The following is a 25404-nucleotide window of genomic DNA, read 5'->3' on the forward strand; positions in this document are numbered from 1 at the left end:
CATGACTATGATAACACAGTTGCCTGAAGCTGCTAAGTTTGGGGGCAGCAGTAACTGGAAAAACAATTTATGCAGCAACAGTAACTGGGAAAACCCCTAAAGGAGTGCTTTAAACTTTAAGTAAGATAAATGTGTGTACGAAAGTGCTCTGTACATTGTGCTCTTTATTGATTCTCATAATTGAAAGCAAGAATGGTAGACTGCTGCTGTCTAAAATGGAAGGGGAAAGGAAGTGTGGGAAGAGTGGAGCGAGGAGAGTAGGGGGAGCTGAGTGGGGCAGGATGATGAAATACAGCAGGAGTGGGAGGCAGGCTTGTGCTCCCATTTATCCTTAGGGGTTGTTATTCCTTTGACTTACTATACGAAATCTGAATATCTTTTGAAAGCAGTGCCAAGAGGATCTCCTTTAATATTGAATATGGGGTATGAGGCAATGAAGAATCAAAGATTACTCTAAGAATTTTGGCCTGAAACACTGAAAAAACAGAGTTACAACAGGAAGGATGGATCTGCCATTAGTTAAACATGGAAAACTACAGGTGGAACTAGTTTGAGAAGATGTTCAGTAGTTCAGTTTAGGGAATTTTAAGTCTGTGACGTCTATTGGACATCCAAGTGGAAATGTTGAATTGGTGGTTGTATATTTGAGTCTGGAGTTTAGTAAAGAAAGTATTGCTCTCCAGAGCCCAGTTAGTCCAACATTTACATTTCAAGGAGAAATAGGGGCCTGTCTGAACATGTGACTATTCCCTCTTTCAGTATCATTAATGACTCAGAAGTGTATCATGATATATTAAGTGAAAAAAGCAAGTTTAGAATGTTCCATTTATATTTACCTACAAATACATGTGTGTGTATAAGACATATACTATATAGTTAATGTTCTGTAGTCTGATTATTTTTGTTTTTATGATAAGCCATAATTCATCTATAATTTTAAAAACATACATGCACATACATGGTAAATACATCATTAACCACTTGTATGTCATACAATGTATAACGCATGCTTCCTCTCAACCAAACATGAAGCATCGTTTTCCTTCCATTAGAACTTCATTGTAATAGAAACTAATTTAAATATACAAATGAAAACCTAAAAACAAAACCTACCTGAAGTTTGTTTATTATTGACTAGCATCAAAATCACCCAGATCTACCTAAAAACATGTAACGAGGTTAACATCATCTTTACTTGTTGAACTTACTTTTGAAAAATTCCCTGAGGTAGTGAACAGACTCTTCTAAGCAGCTGTAACTGAGAGTGTGAGCTGGCTCCATAATTCTCCGTACCCCTCCCCTCAATCACCACAGATAGGCACAACACTGCACTAAACCAAGAGACAAGAGAACTGCGGAGAGGACAATGAAACAGGGAAAAACCTAGTCTGAAAGCCAGAACAAAGACTCCTGATAGGATCTGCTCCACGTACTGTTGTATCTTTTTTTCCCCTTTTCAATTATTATAGCATGAATAGAGTAATTCTAGCACCCAAGCATCAGGTCAATTAATTTATATTCATCCAAAATTACTTCTCTAAGTCCATTAGGAAATGAAATTCTGAAGCATTTCGACAATCCTGTGGATTAGGTAATAAATAAAAAGCAAGTGTGTACTTTAGTTTATTAGTATTTATGTTTCTCTAGTTGACTGATTAATCTGTCTGTAGGCAGTAAGGCAAGTCAGTCAAATACAAACAATAAAAACATTACTATTGTGACGGACTGAAGGTGGTGAGAAATCCTTTGCTAGTCCTTCTGTCGAGAGGTAGGGTCTACTTCCTCCCCCTTCAGTCTGGGAGCTCTCTGTGACCGCTCTAATAAAAATACGGTGGAAGTAATACTGTGCCAGTTTCTGAGCCCCCAGGCCTTGAGACTAGCAGCTCCCACTTCCTATCTCTTGGAAAACTCACTTGTGGAGCCCGGAGGTGCCAGGTAAGAAGCCAGACTACCCTACTCAGAGACCATGTGGAGAGGTCCTAAGACTATATGGGAATCTGGGCAATGCAGATCATAGCATCAACTACAGGGTTACAGTGATGAATAAAATCAATAAGGTTTCTGCGCTCATGTAGCTTTGAGTCTGTAATGCCACTATCAAAGAGTAGCAGAGAAATGCCATGTGTTCACCAAATCCTGTTTCATTTTCCATCTAGGCACACAGCAAGACTATATTCCCCAGCCTCCTGTGCAGTTACGTGGGCCATGGAAGTGAGTTCTGGCTAATGGCATATGGGTGGATAAGCCACTTCAAAGCCTAGCCCTCCCCTCCCAGCATCTACCTGCATAACCCTCCACACATTGTCTTTACTTTTCCTGCTGCCTGGATTTAGAGGTTTGGGGGTGGAGGAGGGAGTGGGAAAGGAGCTGGCAGATAGAGGGGCCACTCATAAAAAGAGCCTGAGTCCCTGAACGACTAGGTGGGGCACAGGTAACCCACATCCCAAATCCACATTGGACAGAGACATGTGCAAGAAATAAAACCTTCATTGTGTTAAGATGTTAAGACTTTTGGGGATGTTTGTTATAGCAATTGGCCTATCTCGACTAATACATAAGGGTAAAGAATTATTTCCCAATATTTTCATATATGTTTTACATTAAATCACTATTGTATTACATTAGATTCATTCTTAAATTTCTCTAAGAGATTTATATTTTAGAATATTTTCTCCAGAGAAAGGAGATTTCCATCAGTAGAAAATAACTAACCAATTAGGTTTTAATTTTACCAAAACTAACATGGAGGAGCTAACTCAAAATAATGTATTAAAAGATGTGTTCTTATATTCCGATACTTTTCATATGCTATTATGAACTGCTATAACATTATTAAAAATCTTTAGCGTAATATTAAGGAATGTCATCATGCTTTTAAGGCACACTGATTTACAATTTTTAAAATTTGGAAGGCAGGAAGAATTTTTACACTGAATAATTCTTAATATTTCTTCTTTATATGAAAGTAATACATGATCACTGAAGATATTAGTTTTAAGTCTAAAAGCAACCATTGCAAGGGTTTGTTATGAAACATTTACATTTGCTTAGATCTGGCAGTTATATCAGAAGAAAACACTTTTATTTTTGGCTTTTGTGAATAAAGCTACTATCTTTTAATTTCAAAAACTGTTTAAATAAATATTCTCAATAGTGTAAATAACCAAATTATTACCAGGCACCTCCTTAGCTTCTAGGACTTTTGTAATCTATGAAGAAAACAAAAACAAAAACATACAGGAAGTTATAAAACTAACAAATAAAAAAGGAACATAAGTGGTGTTTTATTATATAGTGTGAGAAAAAAGTATATTTGGACAGAGTGAAGCATAAAGTAGAGACATTAGCATCTCAGTTCAAGGTAGGAAAAGTTAAAAAGTCACCTTTTTAGACTTGTGAAAAGGGGGATTTTAAAAAATAAAATTGAGGTTTCTTGGTGATTCAAGAACTATGTTTTCCTCATAGCAGCCTGATTCATGAGGGACTCATAGAATCAAGGTGGCTGGAGTTAGGGTATGGCGAGTGTCTACCACTTTCAAAGAGGAGGCTGCTCAACAAATGGGGCTGGGACATCTGGAGATCCACATGCAAAAAAGAATGAAGCTGGATCCCTAATACCTCACATCATATACAAAAATTAACTCAAACTGATCAAAGACCCAAATGTAAGAGATAAAACTATACAATTCTTAGAAGAAAACAGGTATAAAACTTCATGATCTTGGTTTAGGCAACGATTTTTCAGATATGACACCAAAAGGACAAGCAACTGAAGAAAAAACCAGATAAACTGAACATCAAAATTAAAAACTTTTGCACCTCAAACGACACCACCCAAAAAGTGAAAAGAAAACCCACAGAATGGGAGACTATATTTGCAAATCATGTATCTGATAAGAGACATATCCAGAATACGTAAAGAACTTTTACGACTCAACAATAAAAAGACAAATAGCCCAATTTTAAAAATGGGCAAAAGATCTGAATAATTTCTTCAAAGAAGATATATAGAGGAGGTATGCATGGATGCACTATATAAAAATGGGACATTCTGGAACTGCTGGTCAGGGGACTTTGTCACCCTGTTCACTAAAGGGTCAGATTTTTAGCAGCCAAGGGCATCCGTCCCAAAGTGAATGTGATGGAACATAAAGAAGTAAACTGAGACAATTCACTTCGGCTGTTTGAACAGCAGTGTTTCATAGGAAGAGAAAAAAAGATCAATCTTGTCTTTTCTGACCACATAAAGGCTTCTTCTCTTTGTAATAAAGCACAAAAGCTCTCTTCCAAAAAGGATATACAAATGGCTAATAAGCACATGAAGAAAAGATGCTCCACATCATTAGCCATCAGGCAAATGCAAATAAAAACCACAATAAGATACACTGCATACCCACTAGGATGGCCATAATCAAAAAGACAGACAATAACAAGTGTTAACGGTGAGGACATGGAGGAAATGGAACTCTCATACATTGCTGGTAGGAATGTAAAATGTTGGAGATGCTGTGGAAAATGGTTTGACAATTCCTCAAAATGTTAAAGATATAGTTACCATATGACCCAGAAATTCTACTTCTAGGTATATACACAAGAGAAAGGAAAACGTGTGGCCACTCAAAAACTTGTACAAGAATATTCAAAGCAGCATTATTCATAATAGCCAAAACATGGAAGCAACTCAAACATCCATCAACTGATGAACAGATTAACAAAATGTGGTATATCCATAGAGTGGGATATTATTTGGCCATAAAAAGTAATGAAATATTGATACATACTACAACATGGATGAGCCCTGAAAACATTATGCTGAGTAAAAGAAGCCAGACTCCAAAGGGCACACATTGTATGATTCTGTTTATATGAAATATCCAGAATAAGCAAATCCATAGAGACAGAAAGTAGATTAGTGGTTCTTATGGACTGAATTGTGTCCTCCCCAAATTCATTTGCTGAAGTTTTAACTCCTAGTGTGGTTGTATTTGGAGATGGGGCCTATAATAAGGAGATAAAAATGTTTAAGTGAGGTCATAAGGGTGGGGACCTAATCCGATACGGTTGGTGTCCTTATAAGGAGAGGAAGAAACACCAGAGATCTCCCTTTCTGCGTGCACACAGAGGAAAGGCCACGTGAGGAGACGGAGAGAAGGTGGCTGTCTATAAGCCAGGAAGACTTCACTGGACACTAACCCTGATGGCAACTTGATCTTGGACTTCTAGCCTTCAGACTGTGAGAAAATAAACTTCTGCTGTTTAAGCCACCCAGTCTGTGGTATTTTGTTATGGCAGCCGGAGCAGACTAACACAGTGATTACCAGGGGGTGGGGAAAAGGGAAAATGAGGAGTAACTGCTAACAGATGCAGGGTTTCTTTTAGGGGTAATGAAAATATTCTGGAATTACACAGTGGTGATAGTTGCATAACTCTGTGCATACACTAAAAACCAGTGTACAATTTAAAAGGGTGAATTTTATGGTATGTAAAATCTATCTTGATAAAAATATTTATATCAATTATACCTCAATTTAAAAAAACTAAAAAAAAAAAAAAAAAAAAAAGAGAGCTGCACATTTATAAAAGCCCATGGTTGGTCATATGACAAACTTGGAACTTGACCTGACTGAGGAACTTAGTGAAATCCCCCCTACATCCCACTTTCCTATTTTGATTTATAAAATCACTTGTTAGGTGTAATGTATGTTTACTTACTCTAAACTCTTTCAATCGAGTGCTTGAGAAAGTAAAAAAAAATCTTTTTACTTTTAGTATAGGAAAGGCAAGTGGTGAAAATGGAAGGTTCAGCCTTCCTATTTGCAGTTATTCCCTAATCTTCCTTGTTTTTATGCTCTTGCCTTCCTAGCCTCATCTCTGTTTTTCTTACTTGCATCTTTTGGTTCTTCACTAATTTTCTTTCCTAACACCCACTCATTTTCCTCTTTGCTTCCTTTGTCGTCTTCTCCTTCTTAAAATGTGAATTAACATTGTTTTATTAACATTATTGAGGTAAAAATGACATACATTAAACTGCATGTATTTTAAATGTACAAATTAGTAAGTTCTGACACACACGTATATATACATCTGTGCAAACAGCACTACAACCGAGACAATGAATATATCCATTACCTCCAAAAGTTTCTGTGTGCCCTCCACTGTCCCCTTCCAAAAACCACTGATCTGCTGTCACTAAAGATTGCAGATAGTCCTTGCTTGCACAGTGGCATGGTCCTGTAAAAATGACTGTGCAAGCTGAAACTGTGAAAAGCAATCTTTATAATCAATGGGGAAAATTACAATTGTTCAGTGACCTTTAAAATTTTTGTCAAAACATTAAAACTCTCACTGTTGGCTACAAATATATAGGGAAGTAAAAATAGTAAAATCAGTATGTATTTAACACACTATAATTTAAAGCACTGAGAATTTAAACTTATTTTTCTGTAAAATCTTATCAAGAGTACAGTGCGTGACTCCTTCTTTTCATCACATAACTTATGATACAGAGCAAGCATCTTTTCTATGCCTTGGCAAACTGTCATACTCCTTTCTAAATTTGGATTAGTTTTCAACATTTTGTCCCTTGTGCTTTCAACATTGTAAAATATTTCTGAAAGTTCCTTTAATGTGCAGTTTTTTGCTGGCATCATTTTCTCTGGGACATCTTCATTCTTGTCATCAGAATCACTTTCTTTCTTTATGTCCATAAGTTCGCTTTCACTAAGTTCCTCTGGCTAAATATCTAGAGCCTCTCAGACAACAACAGTATCCACATTCCCATGGTCAGCTACTTATTCTATAACTACATTTAGTTTGATTCAAATTTCTCTTCCAGTATTATCACTTTTTATTTCTTTAAATGTTTGGTAGAATTCTCCAGTGAAATCATCTGGGCCTGGAGGTACTTTTAGAGAGAGTTTTTAATTACAAATTCAATTTCATTAATAGTTATGGGGCTATTCAAGCCATGTATTTCACACTGGGTGAGTTGTGGTAATTTGTTCAGGTAACTCTCAGGAAGGCAGGAAAAAGAAAACAGAGAAATGAGAGAGAGAACACACACACAAAATAAAATGGCAGACTTAAGTCCTAATATACCAATAATTACATTAAATGTAAACGGTCTAAAGACATTAATACAGAGTGGATTAAAGAACATGATCCAAATATATGCTGTTTACAAAAACAAACTTAAAATATAAATATATAAGTAAGTCAAAAGTGAAATAATGGAGAAAGATATACAAGCAAGCAAACATTACTCAAAAGAAAGCACGAGTGACTATATTAATATCAGATTAGACTTCATAGCAAAGAAAATTACCAGAGATGGAGAGGAACATTATATAATGACAAAAGGATGGATCCACCAAGAAGACATAGCAATCATAAATGTATGTGAATCAAACAACACTCCTGCAAAACATGTGAAACAAAAACTGACTGAAATGAAAGGAGAAATAGACAACTCCCCAATTACAGTTGGAGACTTCAACCATACAGAAAATCATCAAGGATATAGAAGAACTCAACACCATCAAATTGACATTTATAGAATACTCCACTCAACAGCAGCAGCATATGCATTATTTTCAAGCACCCATGGAACACGAACCATGAAAGACCATATCCTGGGCCATACAATAAACCTCAACAAATTTAAACAAATTGAAATTATACAGTGTGTGTTCTCTAATTACAATGGAATCAAAACTAGAAATCAGTAACAGAACGACAAGAAATTATTCAAATACTTGGAAACTAAAAATCACATTCTTTCTTTTGCTGAGGAAGAGTAGCCCTGAGCTAACATCTGTTGCCAATCTTCCTGTTTTTTGCTTGAGGAAGATTAGTCCTGAGCTAACATCAGTGCCAATTTTACTACACTTTTTTTTTTTTATGTGTGGGTCACCACCACAGCATGGCTGATGAGTGGTGTAGGTCCACACCTAGGATCTGAAGCTATAAACCCGGGCTGCTGAAGTGGAGTGTGCCAAACTTAACCACTACGCCATGGGGCCAGCCCAAAATCACACTTCTAAATAAAAGAAGTCTTGAGGGAAAAAAATATATCAAAGTGAATGAAAATGAAAATACAACACATTAAAACACACCTACAGCAGTGCTGAGAGGTAAATTTATAACACTCAATGCTTACACTGGAAAAGAGGAAAAGTCAATAAGCTAAGCTCCCAACTCAAGAAACTAGAAAAAGAAGAACAAAATAAACCCAAAGAAAGTAGGACTGATATAACAGAGATAAGAGCAGAAATAAATACAAAATAATGAAACAAAAAGATGGTTCTGTGAAATGGTCAGTAAAATTGACCAACTTGTAGTAAGAAAAAATGTAGGGAAAAATTGCCAATATCAGGAATGAAAGAAGGGATATGATTGTTTCACTTGCTCCAAGTGTGTTCATAATTGCTCAATCAAGCACTTTTATGATGGCTGCTTTTAAATTTTTGTTAGATAATTCAAATATCTCTGTTGTCTTGGTGCTACAATCTATTGATTGTCTATGATCAAGTTGAGATCCTCCTGGTTCTTGATGTGAGTGATTTTTTTTAATGACACCTGGACCATTTTGGATATTATGCTATGAGACTCTGGATCTTCTTTAAACCTTCTGTTTTGGCTGGCTTCCTCTGACACTGCTCTAGCTGGAGATCAGGTTGGGGGAGGGGATATCACTTCATCACTGCCAGGTGTTTGTAGAAGTCCTTGTTTACCATTTGGCCTCTGTCGACATGGGTCGACAAGGGTCCCAAGGGTAGGGACTCTGTTACTGCTGGGTCAGGTTCTGGCTCCCCATTAGGCCTCCACTGATACCTTCCTTGCTGGGATTGGTAAGAGTGCCTTACTACCGCTCCCTATGTGGCTTCCACTCACACCACAGGGAGAGGAGGTGTCTTCATTACTGTTGGGCAGTGGTGAAAGTCCTGACTTTCTACTAAGTCTCCTCTGACATCACCCTAGATGGGGGGAGAAATTACTGCTGCCAGGTTGAGGTGGAAGTCTAGGTTCCCCACTGTTACTATTACAGTAGATAAAAATACTGACAGTAAGGACATGAAAATGCCTGACTTGTGTCCATTCATGATGCTGTTCTAATTTTTAGGAGGCAAGAGATGGTGTCAATGATGATAAGCTAGTGAGGCTGAGGATGTATGTTGGGCAAGACTGTGGAGCTTTCCTTAACAGAGCACAGACAGTCTCTCTGTGGGTGGGACAGCCTGGGCTTGGGTTTTAGAAGTGATTCAATAAGCATTTCTGGAGCATGACTAGGAGCTAAGAACCTGGTGCTAGGGGCAGAGAATTCAAGGATGTGATCTCTGCCCTTTAAGAACCTATTATGTACTAGAAAGAGAAAGATGTACAATGAGATGTACAATTTCTCACAGTAACCAGCAGGTCCCACCAGCTCTTTTATCTGGTGCTATTCCTTCCTTCCTTTCTTCCTTCATTCACTCAAACTTATGCCAAGCATTTTATTTCATGCCAGCCTTTGTGCAAAGCACTGGGAACACAAAGACCAGTAAGAAAAAATGGCTTCCAAAACCAGTCATTACTCGTGAGGAACTGAACTTACTACTACTTCCGGCAGAAAAGTCCTCTCCCCTTTCCACAAAACAAAAGTCCTCTCCTACTTAAACTTTCTTCTCAAGTCTTTGCAAATGAAGGCCACGTGCTTACAGTCAACCCAATTATTCCAGTTATCCCCTTCACTTTGGGTTTATGCATTTTACAAACTCTGTATGTTTTGGCCCTCTATAGAGGCTATCACTATGAGGTCCCGATTATAATGAAGCAAATTCTCATGGAGTTATGTATTAATAGAGTTATTATGGGGTTATATAATTAATGCTCTATTTCTCTTCAAAGACTAATAGATGCTACTGATTGTTGAGTTAGACCTGGAAATCCTGGTCTCCAAAATCTTATCATAACTTCAGACTGGACTTCAAACAGTTTTATTCTGTGAATGGGCACATATTATATCCCTATATAAATGAGCTTGACTTTAACTACTGATCTATCCTAGCCTGGTATAATCTGCCATTGGTCTGAGTGAACCGGTGAACATGATGTGTGACTTTGTATTCTAAACATATAATTAGCTACTCAAAGTGTCTCCCCAAGCAGCACAAAGATAACTATAAGAGCATTCATTCCCTAAGCCAGAGGCACAAGCATGCAAATACCTGAGGGAAGGCTGTGGAAGAGTCTCTGGACTGGCTGGTACCTGGACTCCCTTTTCCCATTCTTCCTTCCATGTATCCGCAAAGAGGTAATAGCTGTCAGGATTAATGTGGTGAGAATCTGGAAGTTTCATGGCACTGATGAGGTCCTTCCGGAATACCTGGGAAGACATTACACACACCTTGAGAAGACCATCACTATGGAACTAACACCATTTAATGTTCTTTTAAAAAGACCATCCCCACCCACTCTATGCTTCAACAAGAGAAACATCTCTAACTTCCTAAACAGCCAGATCAACTTGTTTGGAAAGGGTTTGAAGTGCTGACAAGGAAGCCAGCTTGTTCTGGATTTAATAAAGAGTAAAGAGGATATTCCTGAATTATTTTCTTGGGCTCCTTGAATTTAAATCAATACAGGTTACTCTAAAACAGTTTGTATAAAACAAATAATCTTTAAAACTCTCAAATTAAGAAAAAAGTATCCTCTGATAACTTATATCTGTTTATTTAGTCATTACCTTAGTTTTTATCTACTTAGAAATAACTTTAGGGTTACAGAAAAGTTACAAAAAGAGTACAGAGTTCCCACATACCCTTCACATAGCTTCCTCTAATGTTAACATCTTACATAACCAGAGTACAAATATCTAAACCAGGAAATTAACATTGCTGCAATACTATTAATTAATCTACAGACCTTATTAAAATTTTACTAATTTTCCCCCTAATGTCCTTCTGTTCAATCCAGGATCCCACATTGCAATTAGTTGTCATGTCTCCTTAGTATCCCCCAATTTGTGACAGTTTCTCAGTATTTTCTTGTCTTTCAAGCCTTGACACTTTCGAAGAGTATGGGTCATGTATTTTATAGAATGTCCCTACAATCTGGGTTTGTCTGACGTTTTCTCATGATTAGATTGAGGTTATTCGTTTTTTGGCAAGAATACCACAGAAATGATGCTGTGCCTTTTTCATTCCATTATATCAGGGACACATGATGCCAATATCTTATTAGTGGTGATGTTAAACTTGATCACTTGGTTAAGTAGGTTTTTCTGTTTTTCTCCACTTAGGTTACTATATTTTCCTTTGTAATTAATAAATATCTTAGAGGAGATACTTTGAGGTTATAAAAATATCCTGTTTCTCTTCAAACTGTCATTGACTAATTTTAGCATCCACTGGTGGATATCTTGCCTGCAACAATTATTACTGTGGTGTTCTAATGGTGATTTTCTATTTCCCTCTGTCCTTCAACATTTATTAATTGGAATTCCTCTGAAAGAAAGATCTGTCCCTTCTCCCCCATTTTCTTATTTATTGAATTATTTATTTATATCATTAGAGACTCATGAGTATCTATTCTATTCTTTGGGTTATAATTTAGTATTATTATTTATTTGTTGCTCAGATTTTCCACCTTTGGCCACCGGGAGTTCTTTCAGGTTGGCCAGTGCTCTTTCGACATGTCCCATCTTTTTTAAAGCATTTCCTTAATTTCCTACATTACAACATGCCCCAGGTATGTTTACATCCTCTAACTGGTTATAAAAGCTGTTAATTTTAGATGTTAACTTCATATTCTGCTACCTTACTGAATTCTTTTATTGCTTCAGTTTCATCATTGATTTTCCAAATATACTATCATATCATCTACAGAGTTTTGCATCTTTTCTACCTAGTCTTATGTCTCTAATTGGTTTTTCTTGTTCCATTGCATTGGCTAATACCTCTATTAATATTTGGAATAGTAACAGGGATAGTGGGTATAACTGCCTTCTTCCTGAAATTAGTGGAAATGCCTTTAGTGTTTCCCATTAAATAAGAGACTAGGTCGAGGACTATGGTGTACATATTTCATAATGTTAAGAAAGTATCTTACAGTTCCTATTTTCTTAAATGCTTCATAATGCCTGGGTATTGAATTTTGTTAAAGGCTTCTTTAGCATATATGGAAATAATTATAATTTTTCCTTAGACATATTAATATGCTGTATGATAATACTGGATTTCTTAATAATGAAACAAACTTGCATTTCTGGAATGAATGTGACTTGGTCATGATATATTACTTCCTTAATATGGTATGATATTATTTTCTAATATTTCAATATTTTTGTATCATACTCATGAGTGTTATTAATCTGCAGTTTTATTTCTTCTGATTGTATTGTCTTTGTCTTTTAGGTTTAGGCAACAGTGTTATGCATGCTTCATAAAAGGAATTAGAACATTTTCCTTCCATTACAATGCTCTAGAATAATCAGAATTATTGAGACTATCTGGTCCTTATGAAACCATCTGGACTTGGTGCTTTTTTTTGTGGGGTAGTTCCTTAATAATTTTCTCTATTTCTTCTTTGGAAATTGATCTCTTTAAGCTTTCTACCTCTAATGGGGTCAATTTTGGTAATCTGTATTTCCACAGAGAATTATCTATCTTATCCAGGTTTTCAAATTTATTTGTACAGAGGCTTGCAAAGTATAGGCAGTTCCACTTTGCACAACAATGTGAGACCATAAAAATGATGGTGCATGTGGAAACTGTGAAAAGCAATCAATAGCTTAAGGAAAAAATTATGATTTTTCTATGATCTTTGAACATCTTGGTCAAAATATTGGAAACTCTCTTACTGTTGGCTATAAATGTATAGAGAAATGAAATAAATAGAACTAGTGTTTATTTAGTATACTGTAATTAAACTTTAGAGACATTGAGAAAGTTTTTTTTTGTAGAAAAACTTATCAAGAGTAGGTGGAACATTGGGGCTGGCCTGGTGGTGCAGCAGTTAAGTTTGCACGTTCCGCTTTGGCAGCCCGGGGTTTGCTGGTTCAGATGCTGGGTGCAGACATGGCACCGCTTGGCAAGCCATGCTGTGGCAGGCGTCCCACATAAAGTAGAGGAAGATGGGCACGAATGTTAGCTCAGGGCCAGTCTTCCTCAGCAAAAAGAGGAGGATTGGTGGCAGATGTTAGCTCAGGGCTAATCTTACTCAAAAAAATAAAAATTAAAAAATAAAAATTAAAAAAAAAAGATTAGGTTGAACAATGCTTGCCTCTTTTTTCTCATATAACTTAAGAGGCAAACATCTGAGATGGAATGTTTTCATTATCATTACTTTTTTTTTTTTCTCTCCAAAGCCCCAGTACATAGTTGTATATCCCAGTTGTAAGTCATTCCAGTTCTTCTATGTGGGATGCCACCACAGCATGGCTTGATGAGTGGTGTATAGGTCCATGCCCAGGATATGAACTGGCGAACCCCAGGCTGCTGAAGTGGAGTGTGCGAACTTAACCACTCAGCCATGGGGCTGGCCCCCATTATCATTATTTTAAAAAAATCTATAATTTCAGTTTGTATTTCCTCTTTTCACTCAAGAGTTGTTTAATAGATGATTTTAAAATTTCCGTAGGGAAGGATCTATTTTTGTTAGTAATTTCTGAGTTTATTGCACTGTGATCAGTCTTGTTTATAGTACTTCTACTTAACAGAAATTACTGATGTTTTCTTTGTGACTTAATATTTGATCATATTTTGTGCATGTACCACATGCATTTGAGAAGGTGTGTTCTCTATTATCTCTAATAACAAGGTGTAGAGTTTGATATATATTCATCAGATGTACTTTACGGCTTATGTTGTTTAGATCTTCTAACATCTCACTTATTTTTTTGTTCACTTAATCTGATACTGAGACATGTGCTTCAAAGACTCCTATGATTAGTGTGTTTATGTCTCCTTGCATCTCCTATAGTTTTTGTTCCATAAAGGTGGTTGCTGTGTTATTGAGTGTATGAGTATTCGTAAGTACCATATCTTCATGGTGAATTATAGCTTTTAGCATTAAAAAGTCTCCTTCTTTGTTTGCGGGGCTTGATTTCTACTTTACCTGATATCAGGATCACTACTCCTGACGCTTTTGTTTCTGTTTTCCTGGTATACTTTTGTCCATCTCTTTATTTTCAGCCTTTCTGAATAGGTGTTTTTGGTATACTCTTGTACACAGCATATAGTTGGGTCTTGTTTTTTGAGCCCCCAATTTTTTTTTAACAGATGTCAAGTCCCTTCATATTTATTGGCACGACTTATATTTGGTCTCAACTGTCATATTTTATAACTACATGAATGATGTTATATTTCCTATGTTTCTTTCTCTATCACATGCATACTTTTCGCTCTTTTAATTATATATATTTTTCATATTTAAGAAGGTTTGTAGTTTTATTTTAGTTGCTATCTTTGTACTTAGATCTTTTAAAAATGTCCTTAGTCTCATTTTCTTTTTTAACCTTTTACTATCTGATTTACCAGTTTTTAATTGCTCTCAGTGAACTCCTCAGGGGTGAGAAGGATAAGAATGACATGTTTACTGTGGTAGCCAAGAGGCTTCGCTGTGCAAGCCTTAACCCTACCCCCGGCAAGGAAGCCCTAACTGCGTGGAAAGCTCAAAGGCCAGAGGTAGGGGATAATGATATGGGTACAGCTACAACTTGGACTTGTGGAAACAAAGAGATTCCCCATAATCCATTTTCTACACCCTAAGCACAATTAGGTACTGACAATACGGGGACAGGGATCCATCTAAAATTTGATGTACTGTTATCCTCTGGTTGAAAGGGTGCCTGGGGGACTAAGGGGCACAGAACTGTGCTCACCAGCCTGGAAACATGACTTACATTGCTGTGGCAGCCTAAGCTTTGTGATTCTGCCTTTTCAACAACAGAAAAAAAGTATGCCCTGAGTTCTTAAGCTAACCTGGCAATGATTTCAGAGATGAAGGCCCAGTTAACTAATGTCTAAGCAATGAGGGAATACATTTTCACATAAAAGCATACGTATATTGGTCTATACCTCACCTACTAATTTCTAATTCCGAAAAAAAAAAAATCAACCACTTGTAGACTGAAGATAAATGTGTCCACATTTCTGGAAAATCAAAGAAAGAGATGCTATTTAAGCAAACGTTTTAGCCTTTAATGCTAATAAAGGTTCCCTGAAGACAAACACTACCCAAGTTATGTGTAACATGAAAGGAGGCAGCATAGAGCATGATCCAATAAAGCAAGGAATTCTCAGCTGGTGAAGTTCTGTTTAAACTGACATTTCACAGAGAATAGAACTGAACTATCACACAATCAAATGATGCCATTTAAATGAATAAGGACTCATTCCATTTGCTACTTTGCAGGGACAACTCTGCAAATGCCTGTTGGTTTCACTCAGGGGAGATTTATAATTAATAATGGGACCTGAGCACAGTAGAGAAGGAAACCAACCTTAAATATGCTGGTGGCCAAGTGGCAACAAAATGATTTTCCTACCAAGAATCCTAGCCAATTAAAGTTAATTGGGTGCTGTGCAGTGAGAAAGCCAAGTCTACAGAAAACAAAAACTGGTGATTTATTACATAATACTTTGTATAAGAGGGTAAGAGAGGATCACAGACACATCCATTTAACATGTTTTGCACAGAGCTCAGTGTTCTGGGTGGCTAGAGGCAGAAACTAAATCACCATTTTGCTGAACACTCTAATCCATTTCTATAAATTACTAGAGTGCCTTTAATGAGCGAGTGGTTAAGTGGCAGTGGCAATTTACAATTGTGCTAAACTACTGTCTTCAGGAAAGACAGTGCTGTGGGAAACCCTACCTTAGATCTGGAAAGAATACTAGAGTCAAACATTTTTCAATCTCCTGAAATATTTTATTATTCTCCATGTGATACATTTCACAAAATAAATCAAATGATTGCAAAATCACGCTTTTGGCTTAATACCACTACACCATCTAATCACATAGCATAAGTCATATCTTAATACTTGGTATAACTGCTTATGAAAATCTGTTCTGTATAGTTCCCTAAGTAGCTTGGAAACATATTGTAGTGGGTTGAATGGAGGCCCTCCCAAAAGATATGTCCATGTCTTAATTTCTTGGACCTGTGAATGTTTCCAGATTTGGAAAAGGTATCTTTGCAGATGTAAATAATTTAAGGATTCTGAGATGAAGAGATCATCCTGGAATATCCGGGTAGGCCCTAAATCCAATAAGTGTCTTTACAAGAGAAAGGCAGAGGGAGATTTGATACAGAAGAGGAGGAGTCAGTGTGACCATGGAGGCAGAGATTGGAGTGATCGACTCTTGATCCACAAGTCAACAAACGCTGAGAGCCACCAGAACCTGAAAGAGGCAAAGAACAGAATCTCCCCTTAAAGTTTCCGGAGGTAGCACAGCCTGGCCAATTTTGGACTTCTGGCCTCCAGAACTGTGACAAAATAAATTCCTCTTGTTTTAAGCCACTTAGTTTGTGGCAATTTCTTACAGCAGCCCTAGGAAACAAATACACATATTTACCAAACAGAAGAGTAACTTGAAGACTCTAGACAAAGAGATATAAAAGCCAAGGCCAATGAAATCTGGCCCTTGTCCATGGCTTCAGAAAGACCAAATCTCCAGGGAACAGGCACTCTGTGAAGTCTAGGAAATCTTGGACTGCAGGAACACTAATCAACTCATACCTATTTTTCTTAAGCAAATGAAGGCTAAATCCAATGACTATTATAATTTTCCCTTTCGCCTTTAGAGAAAAATAGCAGACTTTACATGATAAGCCTGATTTCAATTTTACAAGCTAGCCAGATTAAATAGCATCAGATCCAAGGTTTCTAAAGAAGCATTTTTACTCAAGGCAGAGTGCAAGAGTCTGCCTTATCTTGCTGTAGAAGTCAAACATCTCAGGCATGAGGCAGAACATAAAATGTTGAAGAGGGGTTAGGAATGTAAGTTCAGTACTCAGGCAGATATCTGCAAAGTGATATGAAATATATTTACCAGACTGGTCTCATGAATCTGCTTCTGAAAAGAAAAGGCATTTTTTTTTTAGGTTTTTAAATCAAATACAGGCAAACAAAATAGCTATAGCATTTCCTGGGTTGAGGTGTGAGTTTTATACACATATAGTGGCACATACATACACACATATATTTGTATATATTTTCATAAAGAAACAAAATGATAAACCATAAACTTTTCCAAAAAATGGTTAACTCTGCGGAGGGAGGAGAAAATACGGAGAAGAGAGAGACAAAAGCTGGATCTCTCTGTATTTCATTTCATAGTTTGATGTTTGAACCAGGAAAATATTTTACATAGCTAAAAATGAAATTAAAGGGGCTGGCCCCGTGGCCAAGTGGTTAAGTTCCCGCACTCCGCTGCAGGTGGCCCAGTGTTTTGTTGGTTCGAATCCTGGGTGCGGACATGGCACTGCTCATCAAACCACGCTGAAGCAGCGTCCCACATGCCACAACTAGAAGGACCCACAACGAAGAACATACAACTATGTACCGGGGGGCTTTGGGGATAAAAAGGAAAAAAAATGAAATTAAAAATCTTTAGAGAAAGGAATATGGGTCCAGGGACAGACTACCTGGATTGGTCCACTGATTTCACCACTTACTAGTTTGGAGCAAGTTATCTAAATTCTCTGTGTCTCAGTTTACTCATCTGTAAAATAAGGATAACAACACCACCTCATAGGGTTTGTAAGGATTAAATGGGTGAATTTATGTAAAGGGCTTGGCATGGTATTAGGATCATGGCAATTGCTAAACAAATTCCACTGCAGTTATTTTATTATCATTATTGTCTCAACCATATACTGCTTTCTGCTTTTAAAAGTACGGCTGAGTTTTGCTACCTAGTCCATAAAGTAATTGTTAATGGGGTAAAGGAACCGTGAGTTCATGCTCAACTAAAATGTGCATGGTTTGGCTCCCAAAGACAGGGTTCTGAGGCAAGAGCCCCATCAAGAACTTTAACCAACATTCTATAGGCCACGAGGTAATGCAGAAACTTCACAAAATAAAACACGGTCGTTTGTTGCTAAAGTAAAGATTCTGAATGAGGGATTTGGATGTTGACACTGACCTAGGTAATGAAGTTGAGAAGTTTTACAAATTCTTAATTGTGTGCCTATTTTATATGCACTACTAGTCTCCCCAAAAGATCCTGAAACAAAAAGGCTTTGTACTTACCAGATATCTGCTCATTTATGGTCAAAGAGGGGATTCACAGGCTAACATACAGCCCAGAAGCTATGCCAAGTCCAACAGTGCATGCACATCTTGGCCTCTCAGATGCTTGCAGAAACAAAGGAGGCCTCACTATGAATTCAATTAGAATATCAATGCTTAACCTGCCAGAGCCACAAAATGAAAATGCCCTTCATGGACAGCTCTGGCTTTTACTGCTCTCATTAACATCTCTCAGTGGGCAATTTCTTAAAGCACAGTTAGTCTGAACATTTTTGTGATATTTTTTAGACGAAAAGCCAAAACATTTACTTCCTGTATGACACAAAGGGGAGCACTGTCTGGCCCATGTAAATGAAGCAAAGAGACTGACCAGTTTTGATTCATAAGCGCTTAAATCTGAAACTATACATAACTGACCACAAACAGATGTGTCACCCCCAAAAGCACAAAACAACAGCTGCAAATATGGTAACTACATTTAATCAAATGGAACTAACTGTAAGCAATTTTCTTAGAATTATACAATCTTAAGGCAAGAAAAGATGTTTGGGTTATCTAGATGAATCAGCCACTTAAAGCAGAGAAAACCTAGCATCGAATATAAATTTGTTCTTATATGATAACAAAGGTACCTAGTATTGTCAAGACATTGTGTCCCACATTGATTTTTCCAACGAAGCAAAGCTTATTCAATTTCTAAGTTTAAAACTTTAAAGACCATGTGAATATTTTTAAGTAGTTTAAAATAATTCTCAGGTTTCTTATAAAGAATAAACAGGACATTTTTGATGGGTACGGGCTGACATAAACTGGTACATCAATTATCATAAAGCCATGTACTTTGGGGCTACTTAGGTAGGTTTGATTATTCCCCCTACCCTGTACCAAACAGAGGTGTATGCATCTTGGTAATGGAGGAGGGGGAGCAATTGAGTCCGACTTGAAGATCTGGGCAATTTTCACACAAGAGATGACATCTGAGGTTTGCTTTGTAAATTTCTCTTCCACCCCTCAATGTCCCTTTTTGTGCAGTGTGCATTTTCAAGTTTAGCGCTTTTTATCTGCTGTGGGTTGGAAACCAAATAGTGAAGATTGTTAGAAATACATGTAAAATGATGTAAACAGGCTCTATTTGAGGGTATTGCAGTGTTCTCTCCTGAGTTAAAATACATGACCTTTCACTCTGCTGCTATGAAAGTCTCAGACATAATAAATGAGACTCTGGGCCTATAGATGATATGCAGTCAATCCTTTAAAACAGGTTGATATGGGGGCTGGCCCAGTGGCGTAGTGGTTAAGTTCACACGCTCTGCTTCGGTGGCCCAGGGTTCGCGGGTTTGGATCCTGGGCACGGACCTACACACTGCACATCAAGCCATGCTGTGGTGGCGTCCCATATATAAAGTAGAGGATGACTGACACAGATGTTAGCTCAGCAACAATCTTCCTCAAGCAAAGAGAGGAAGATTGGCAAGAGATGCTAGCTCAGGGCCAATCTTCCCCCCCACCCAAAGACAGGTTGATATGTTTTATAGACAAGTCAGACTAATATTAGGTGAAAACACTCAGGCTTTTGAGAAAGAATGGAAGACTTTTTAATATATTCAAATTGATCATCCAATACTATGTGCTTTTTCTAGGGTAATTAGCTTTTTAAAAACATCTTTAAGAGCATGGGCCCTTTGGAGAAACAGATGAAGGCTACTAGCTCAGAAAAAAAATACATGTAAAAACATACCCTTAAAAGTCTGTATACAATTTTCAGAAGGTACCAAAGCCCCTGAATCATATGTAGGATTCACACACCCCTAGGAAACTTCTCTAGAGGATAAATCAGGGGGAAGCATGCACAGGAACCTTACTGAAGCACTAAACATCAAAGAAAATAAGTATCTATTAATGCAGCCAATTAAGCCCTAGCAAAAACAATCATTTATATTGCATTTCAATGACTAACTCCCAGGAGAAACATAAAATTTCATCTGTAGAGAGTCAGAAAAAAGAAACTCCCATCCTTACAAGAAAAAGGCAGGACAGGCAGTAAATTAATGATTTTTTTGTGAACTCATTAGAGAAATGAGTCACAGCACAAACGGCCAACTCAAAGGGAGACACAGGATGGGAGCATTTGCTTACCTGGGGCAGAAGCCACAGTAGGAACATTAAACTAGAAATTGTGATGAATCGTTGGGGGCCAAGTGGGGACCACTATGAGAATATGAAGTTCCTGGGGGCTATAATCATGGAGGGGGTCCCACCCTCTTATAAGTTTTTTCTCCAGAAACCCAACTAGGCTCTCATAGGGAAGATGGGGGAAAACCTGGAGAAAGCTCCCCCAGTGGTGCTATCTGGGCCTTTGGTGCTCAGTGCGCTGGCTCCCTTACTGAATAAAAGGCTTCTTCTGCAGGGGAAGGATATCAAGTGCGGGCACCGGTATAATCTCACCAGTGTTGGGGGAAGGGGAAAAGCACCCGGGCTCAGCCGCCCTGTGTTATCTAAGGGGAAAAAAGCCTTAATCTATAGGAGGGAGAACCTCAAGGACACAGAATGAGAACACCAGAGGATCCTTGCTGCAGGCAGATAGGAGAATAGGGGCAGGGGCAAAAAAGCTCTACCCTTGAAGTCCACCTCCCCTATCCCATTCCCAGACACAGGACCACTACACACTCCAAAGACTGGGACATAATCAGATTAGAGAACAGTGCCCCTCCCCCATACCCTACCATCATGCTAAAGCCTCCAGTGATAACAGTGGCTTACAGCTGGGAGAGCTGCAAAAGCTAGAATCTCTCTGAGGACAAGCACAAAGGGGAGACTCTAAGCCAAGAGAGGAGACAAAAATAAGGTCACAGAAGAATTCAAAGTCTCTGGTGCCCCTAGCAATGACAAATTTCAAACACCCTCATACACTGCTGGTGGGAGTGTAAAATGATGAAGCCCCTTTAGAAAATAGTCTGACATTTCCTCAAATGGCTAAATAGAGTTATCATATGACCCAGCAATTCCATACCTAGGTGTATACTCAAGACGACTGAAAGCATATGTCCACCTAAAAACTTCTACATGAATGTTCATTGCAGCATTATTTATGGTACTCCAAAAATGGAGACAATTCAAATGTCCATCAGCTAACGAATGGATAAACAAAATGTGATATATCCATACAATGGAATACCATTTGGTCATAAAATGAAATGAAGTACTGATACATGCGACACCACAGATGAACCTTAAAAATATTATGCTAAGTGAAAGAAGCCAGACACAAAAGGCCATATAGTGTATTGTTCCATTTATATGAAATGTCCAGAATAGGCAAATCCACAGAGACAGAAGTCAGATTAGTGGTTGCCAGGGGCTGGGATTAGGGGGTTTGGGGAGTAACTGCTAATGGGTAGGGGGCTTCTTTCTGGGTGATGAAAATGTTCTAAATTTAAATCGTAGTAGTGGTTACACAACTCTGAATATACTAAAACCCATTGAATTATACACTTTAAATACATAAACTATACGGTGTGAGAATTATATTTCAAAAAAGATGTTAAAATTTTTTTACAAAACGGTGATTGTTGTGGTATCAATGGACATCACCTGAGAGGCCCTGACATCTATTCCCACCCAACAATACCAAGGTGACCCTCCTCCTCAATGTGGTATTGGCAGAGACTGTGTATGGAGCCTGGAGCGTGTCACCTCTGGCCATCAGTAACATGGTACTCCTTACCACCTCCACGCCCCCTGCTATCAGTGGAGGCAACAAGGTGGGGATTTCCACTCCCACTAAGTAGTAATGAGACACCCCATCCCCTTTCCAGAGAGATAACAGAACTGTCTTCCTAGAGACATAACAGAACTAGAATGGGGAGCATAAGAATTCTGCAACTGGTGGTAAAGAGTCAGCGCCCCTCTTCCCCACTGGCCTGGTTATTATGGAGGCCTACTAAAACAGATTTAAATAAGACTTAGTGTCTGATAACATAATACCAAAAAAGTCCAGGATACAACAGAAAATCACTCATCATATTAAGAAACGAGAATGAGAAAAGACAATCAATAGACAAAACATCAAGAGGATACTGATGTTGGAATTATCTGAAAAGGATTTTTAAAGCAGCCATCATAAAAATGCTTCAGCAAGAAATTACAAACACTTTTTTTTTTAAAGATTTTTTATTTTTTTCCTTTTTCTCCCCAAAGCCCCCCGGTACATAGTTGTATATTCTTCGTTGTGGGTCCTTCTAGTTGTGGCATGTGGGACGCTGCCTCAGCGTGGTTTAATGAGCAGTGCCATGTCCACGCCCAGGATTTGAACCAATGAAACACTGGGCCGCCTGCAGTGGAGCGCACGAACTTAACCACTCGGCCACGGGGCCAGCCCCCGAAATTACAAACACTTTTGAAACAAATAAATTGACAGTTTTAGCAAGAAATAGAGGATATAAAGAATAACCAAATGCAAAATTTGAAATGGAATAATACAATAACTGAAATAACAAACTCATGGGATAGGCTCAACAGAAGAATGGAATTAGCAGAACAAAGAAGCAGTGAACAAGAGAAGTTACCCAATCTGACCAATAGAAAGAATATATACTGAAAAAAAAATGAAGAGGGACCTGTGGGAAAATCACAAAAGATCTAACATTCATGCAATTGAAGTCTCAAAAGAAGGAGAAAAAAGGTGGAGTTAAAAAAACAGTTGAATAATGGCTGAACATTTCCCAAGCTTGGCAGAAGACATAAACCTAGATTTAAGAAGCTGATCAGAGAGGTGTCAAGATGGCAGTATAGGCGGACTCTGAACTCACCTTCTGCAACGAACACAACCAATTTACAACTACTCTGGGAACAATTACCCCTGAGAGAGAACTGAAAACTGGATAAAAAGAACCATGTAACAAGAGACAAGGAAGGGCACTACACAATAATAAAGGGAACAATCCAACAAGAGGATTTAACACTGGTAAATATCTATGCACCCAACATAGGAGCACCTAAATATATAAAGCAATTATTAACAGACACAAAAGGAGAAACAGACAGTAACACAATAATAGTAGGGGACTTTAACACTCCACTTACTTCAATGGATAGATCATCCAAACAGAAGATCAATAAGCAAACATTAGCCTTAAACGACCAGATGGACTTAGTAGATATATACAGAACATTCAACACAAAAACCACAGAACACACATTCTTTTCAAATGTACATGGAACATTCTCCACAATTGACCACATATTAGGCCACAAAACAAGTCTCAATAAATTTAAGAAGATTAAAATAATACCAAGCATCTTTTCTGACCACAAAGGTTTGAAACTAGAAATCAACTACACGAAGAAAATCAGAAAAGCCACAAATATATTGAGATTAAACAAATGCTGCTGAACAACAATTGGGTCAACGAAGAAATCAAGGGAGAAATCAAAAAATACCTGGAGACAAATTAAAATGAAAATACAACATGGCAAAATTTATGGGATACAGCAAAAGCAGTTCTAAGAGGGAAGTTTATAGCAATTCAGGCCTACCTCAACAAACAAGAATCTCAAATAATCTAATAGTGCATCTAAAGGAGCTGGAAAAAGAACAAAGCCCAAAATCAGTAGAAGGAAGGAAATAATAAAAATCAGAGCAGAAATAAATGAAATAGAGACTAAAAAAACAACAGAAAAAAAAATCAATGAAACCAAGAGCTGGTTCTGTGAAAAGACAAACAAAATTGACAAACCTTTAGCTGGACTCACCAAGAAAAAAAGAGAGAAGGCTCAAATAAAATCAGAAATGAAAGAGGAGAAATTACAATGGACTTCTCAGAAATACAAAAGATTTAAGGGAATACTATGAAAAGCTATACACCAACAATTGGATAATCTAGACAAAATGGATAAATTCTTAGAATGATACAATCTTCCAAAACCGAATCAAGAAGAAATAGAGAATCTGAATAGACCAATCACCAGTAAGGAGATCGAAACAGTGACCAAAAACCTCCCAAAAAATAAGAGTCCAGGACCAGACGGCTTGCCTGGGGAATTCTACCAAACATTCAAAGAAGACTTAATACCTATCCTTCTCAAACACTTTAAAAAAATTGAAGAGGAGGGGAAGCTTCCTAACTCATTCTACGAAGCCAACATTATCCTGATACCAAAACCCGACAAGGACAACACAAAAAATGAAAATTACAGGCCAATATCACTGATGAACATCGATGCAAAAATCCTCAACAAAATACCAGCAAATCGAATACAACAACACATTAAAAAGATCATACACCATGATCAAGTGGCATTTACTCCAGGGATGCAGGGATGGTTCAACAACCACAAATCAATCAACGTGATACACCACATTAACAAAATGAAGAATAAAAATCACATGATCATCTCAATAGATGTAGAGAAAGCATTTGACAAGATACAGTATCCATTTATGATAAAAACTCTAAATAAAATGGGTATAGAAGGAAAGTACCTCAACATAATAAAGGTCATATATGACAAACCCACAGCAAATATCATTCTCAATGGAGAAAAACTGAAAGCTATCCCTCTAAGAACAGGAACCAGACAAGGATGCCCACTTTCACCACTCTTATTTAACATAGTATTGGAAGTCCTAGCCAGAACCATCAGGCAAGAAAAAGAAATAAAAGGGATCCAAATTGGAAAGGAAGAAGCAAAACTGTCACTACTTGCAGATGACATGATTTTATATATAGAAAACCCTAAAGAATCCACTAAAAACTTTTAGAAATAAAAAATTAATATGGTAAAGTTGCAAGATACAAAATCAACATACAAAAATCAGTTGCATTTCTATACACTAACAATAACGTAACAGAAAGAGAAATTAAGAATACAATTCCATTTACAATTGCAAAAAAAAGAATAAAATACCTAGGAATAAACTTAACCAAAGAAGTGAAAGATCTGTACACTGAAAACTACAAAACCTTGAAAGAAACTGAAGAAGACGCAAAGAAATGGAAAGATATTCTGTGTTCTTGGATTGGAAGCATTAACATAGTTAAAATAGTCACACTTCCTAAAGCAATCTACAGATTCAATGCAGTTCCTATTGAAGTTTCAATGACACTTTTTACAGAAACAGAACAAAGAATCCTAAAATTTATATGGAACAACAAAAGACCCCAAAT

General features: G+C 37.4%; 1 protein-coding gene across 6 annotated transcripts in view; it reads right to left on the reverse strand.

Annotated features, from left to right (window-relative positions):
- Positions 1-25404, reverse strand: part of JADE3 (jade family PHD finger 3) — a 126812-nt gene that overhangs the window by 32639 nt on the left and 68769 nt on the right. For all 6 annotated transcript variants that reach the window (XR_006522509.2, XM_044763412.2, XM_044763409.2 and 3 more), the window contains one exon: positions 10206-10363. Coding sequence is in view for 5 of the 6 variants with exons in the window: in XM_044763412.2 (XP_044619347.1) it covers positions 10206-10363 (158 nt within the window). In the remaining variant the exon portion in view is untranslated. The remainder of the gene's footprint in view (positions 1-10205; positions 10364-25404) is intronic.

The sequence above is a fragment of the Equus asinus genome, chromosome X (assembly GCF_041296235.1).
Source record: "Equus asinus isolate D_3611 breed Donkey chromosome X, EquAss-T2T_v2, whole genome shotgun sequence".
In the NCBI taxonomy this organism is placed as follows: Eukaryota; Metazoa; Chordata; class Mammalia; order Perissodactyla; family Equidae; genus Equus; species Equus asinus.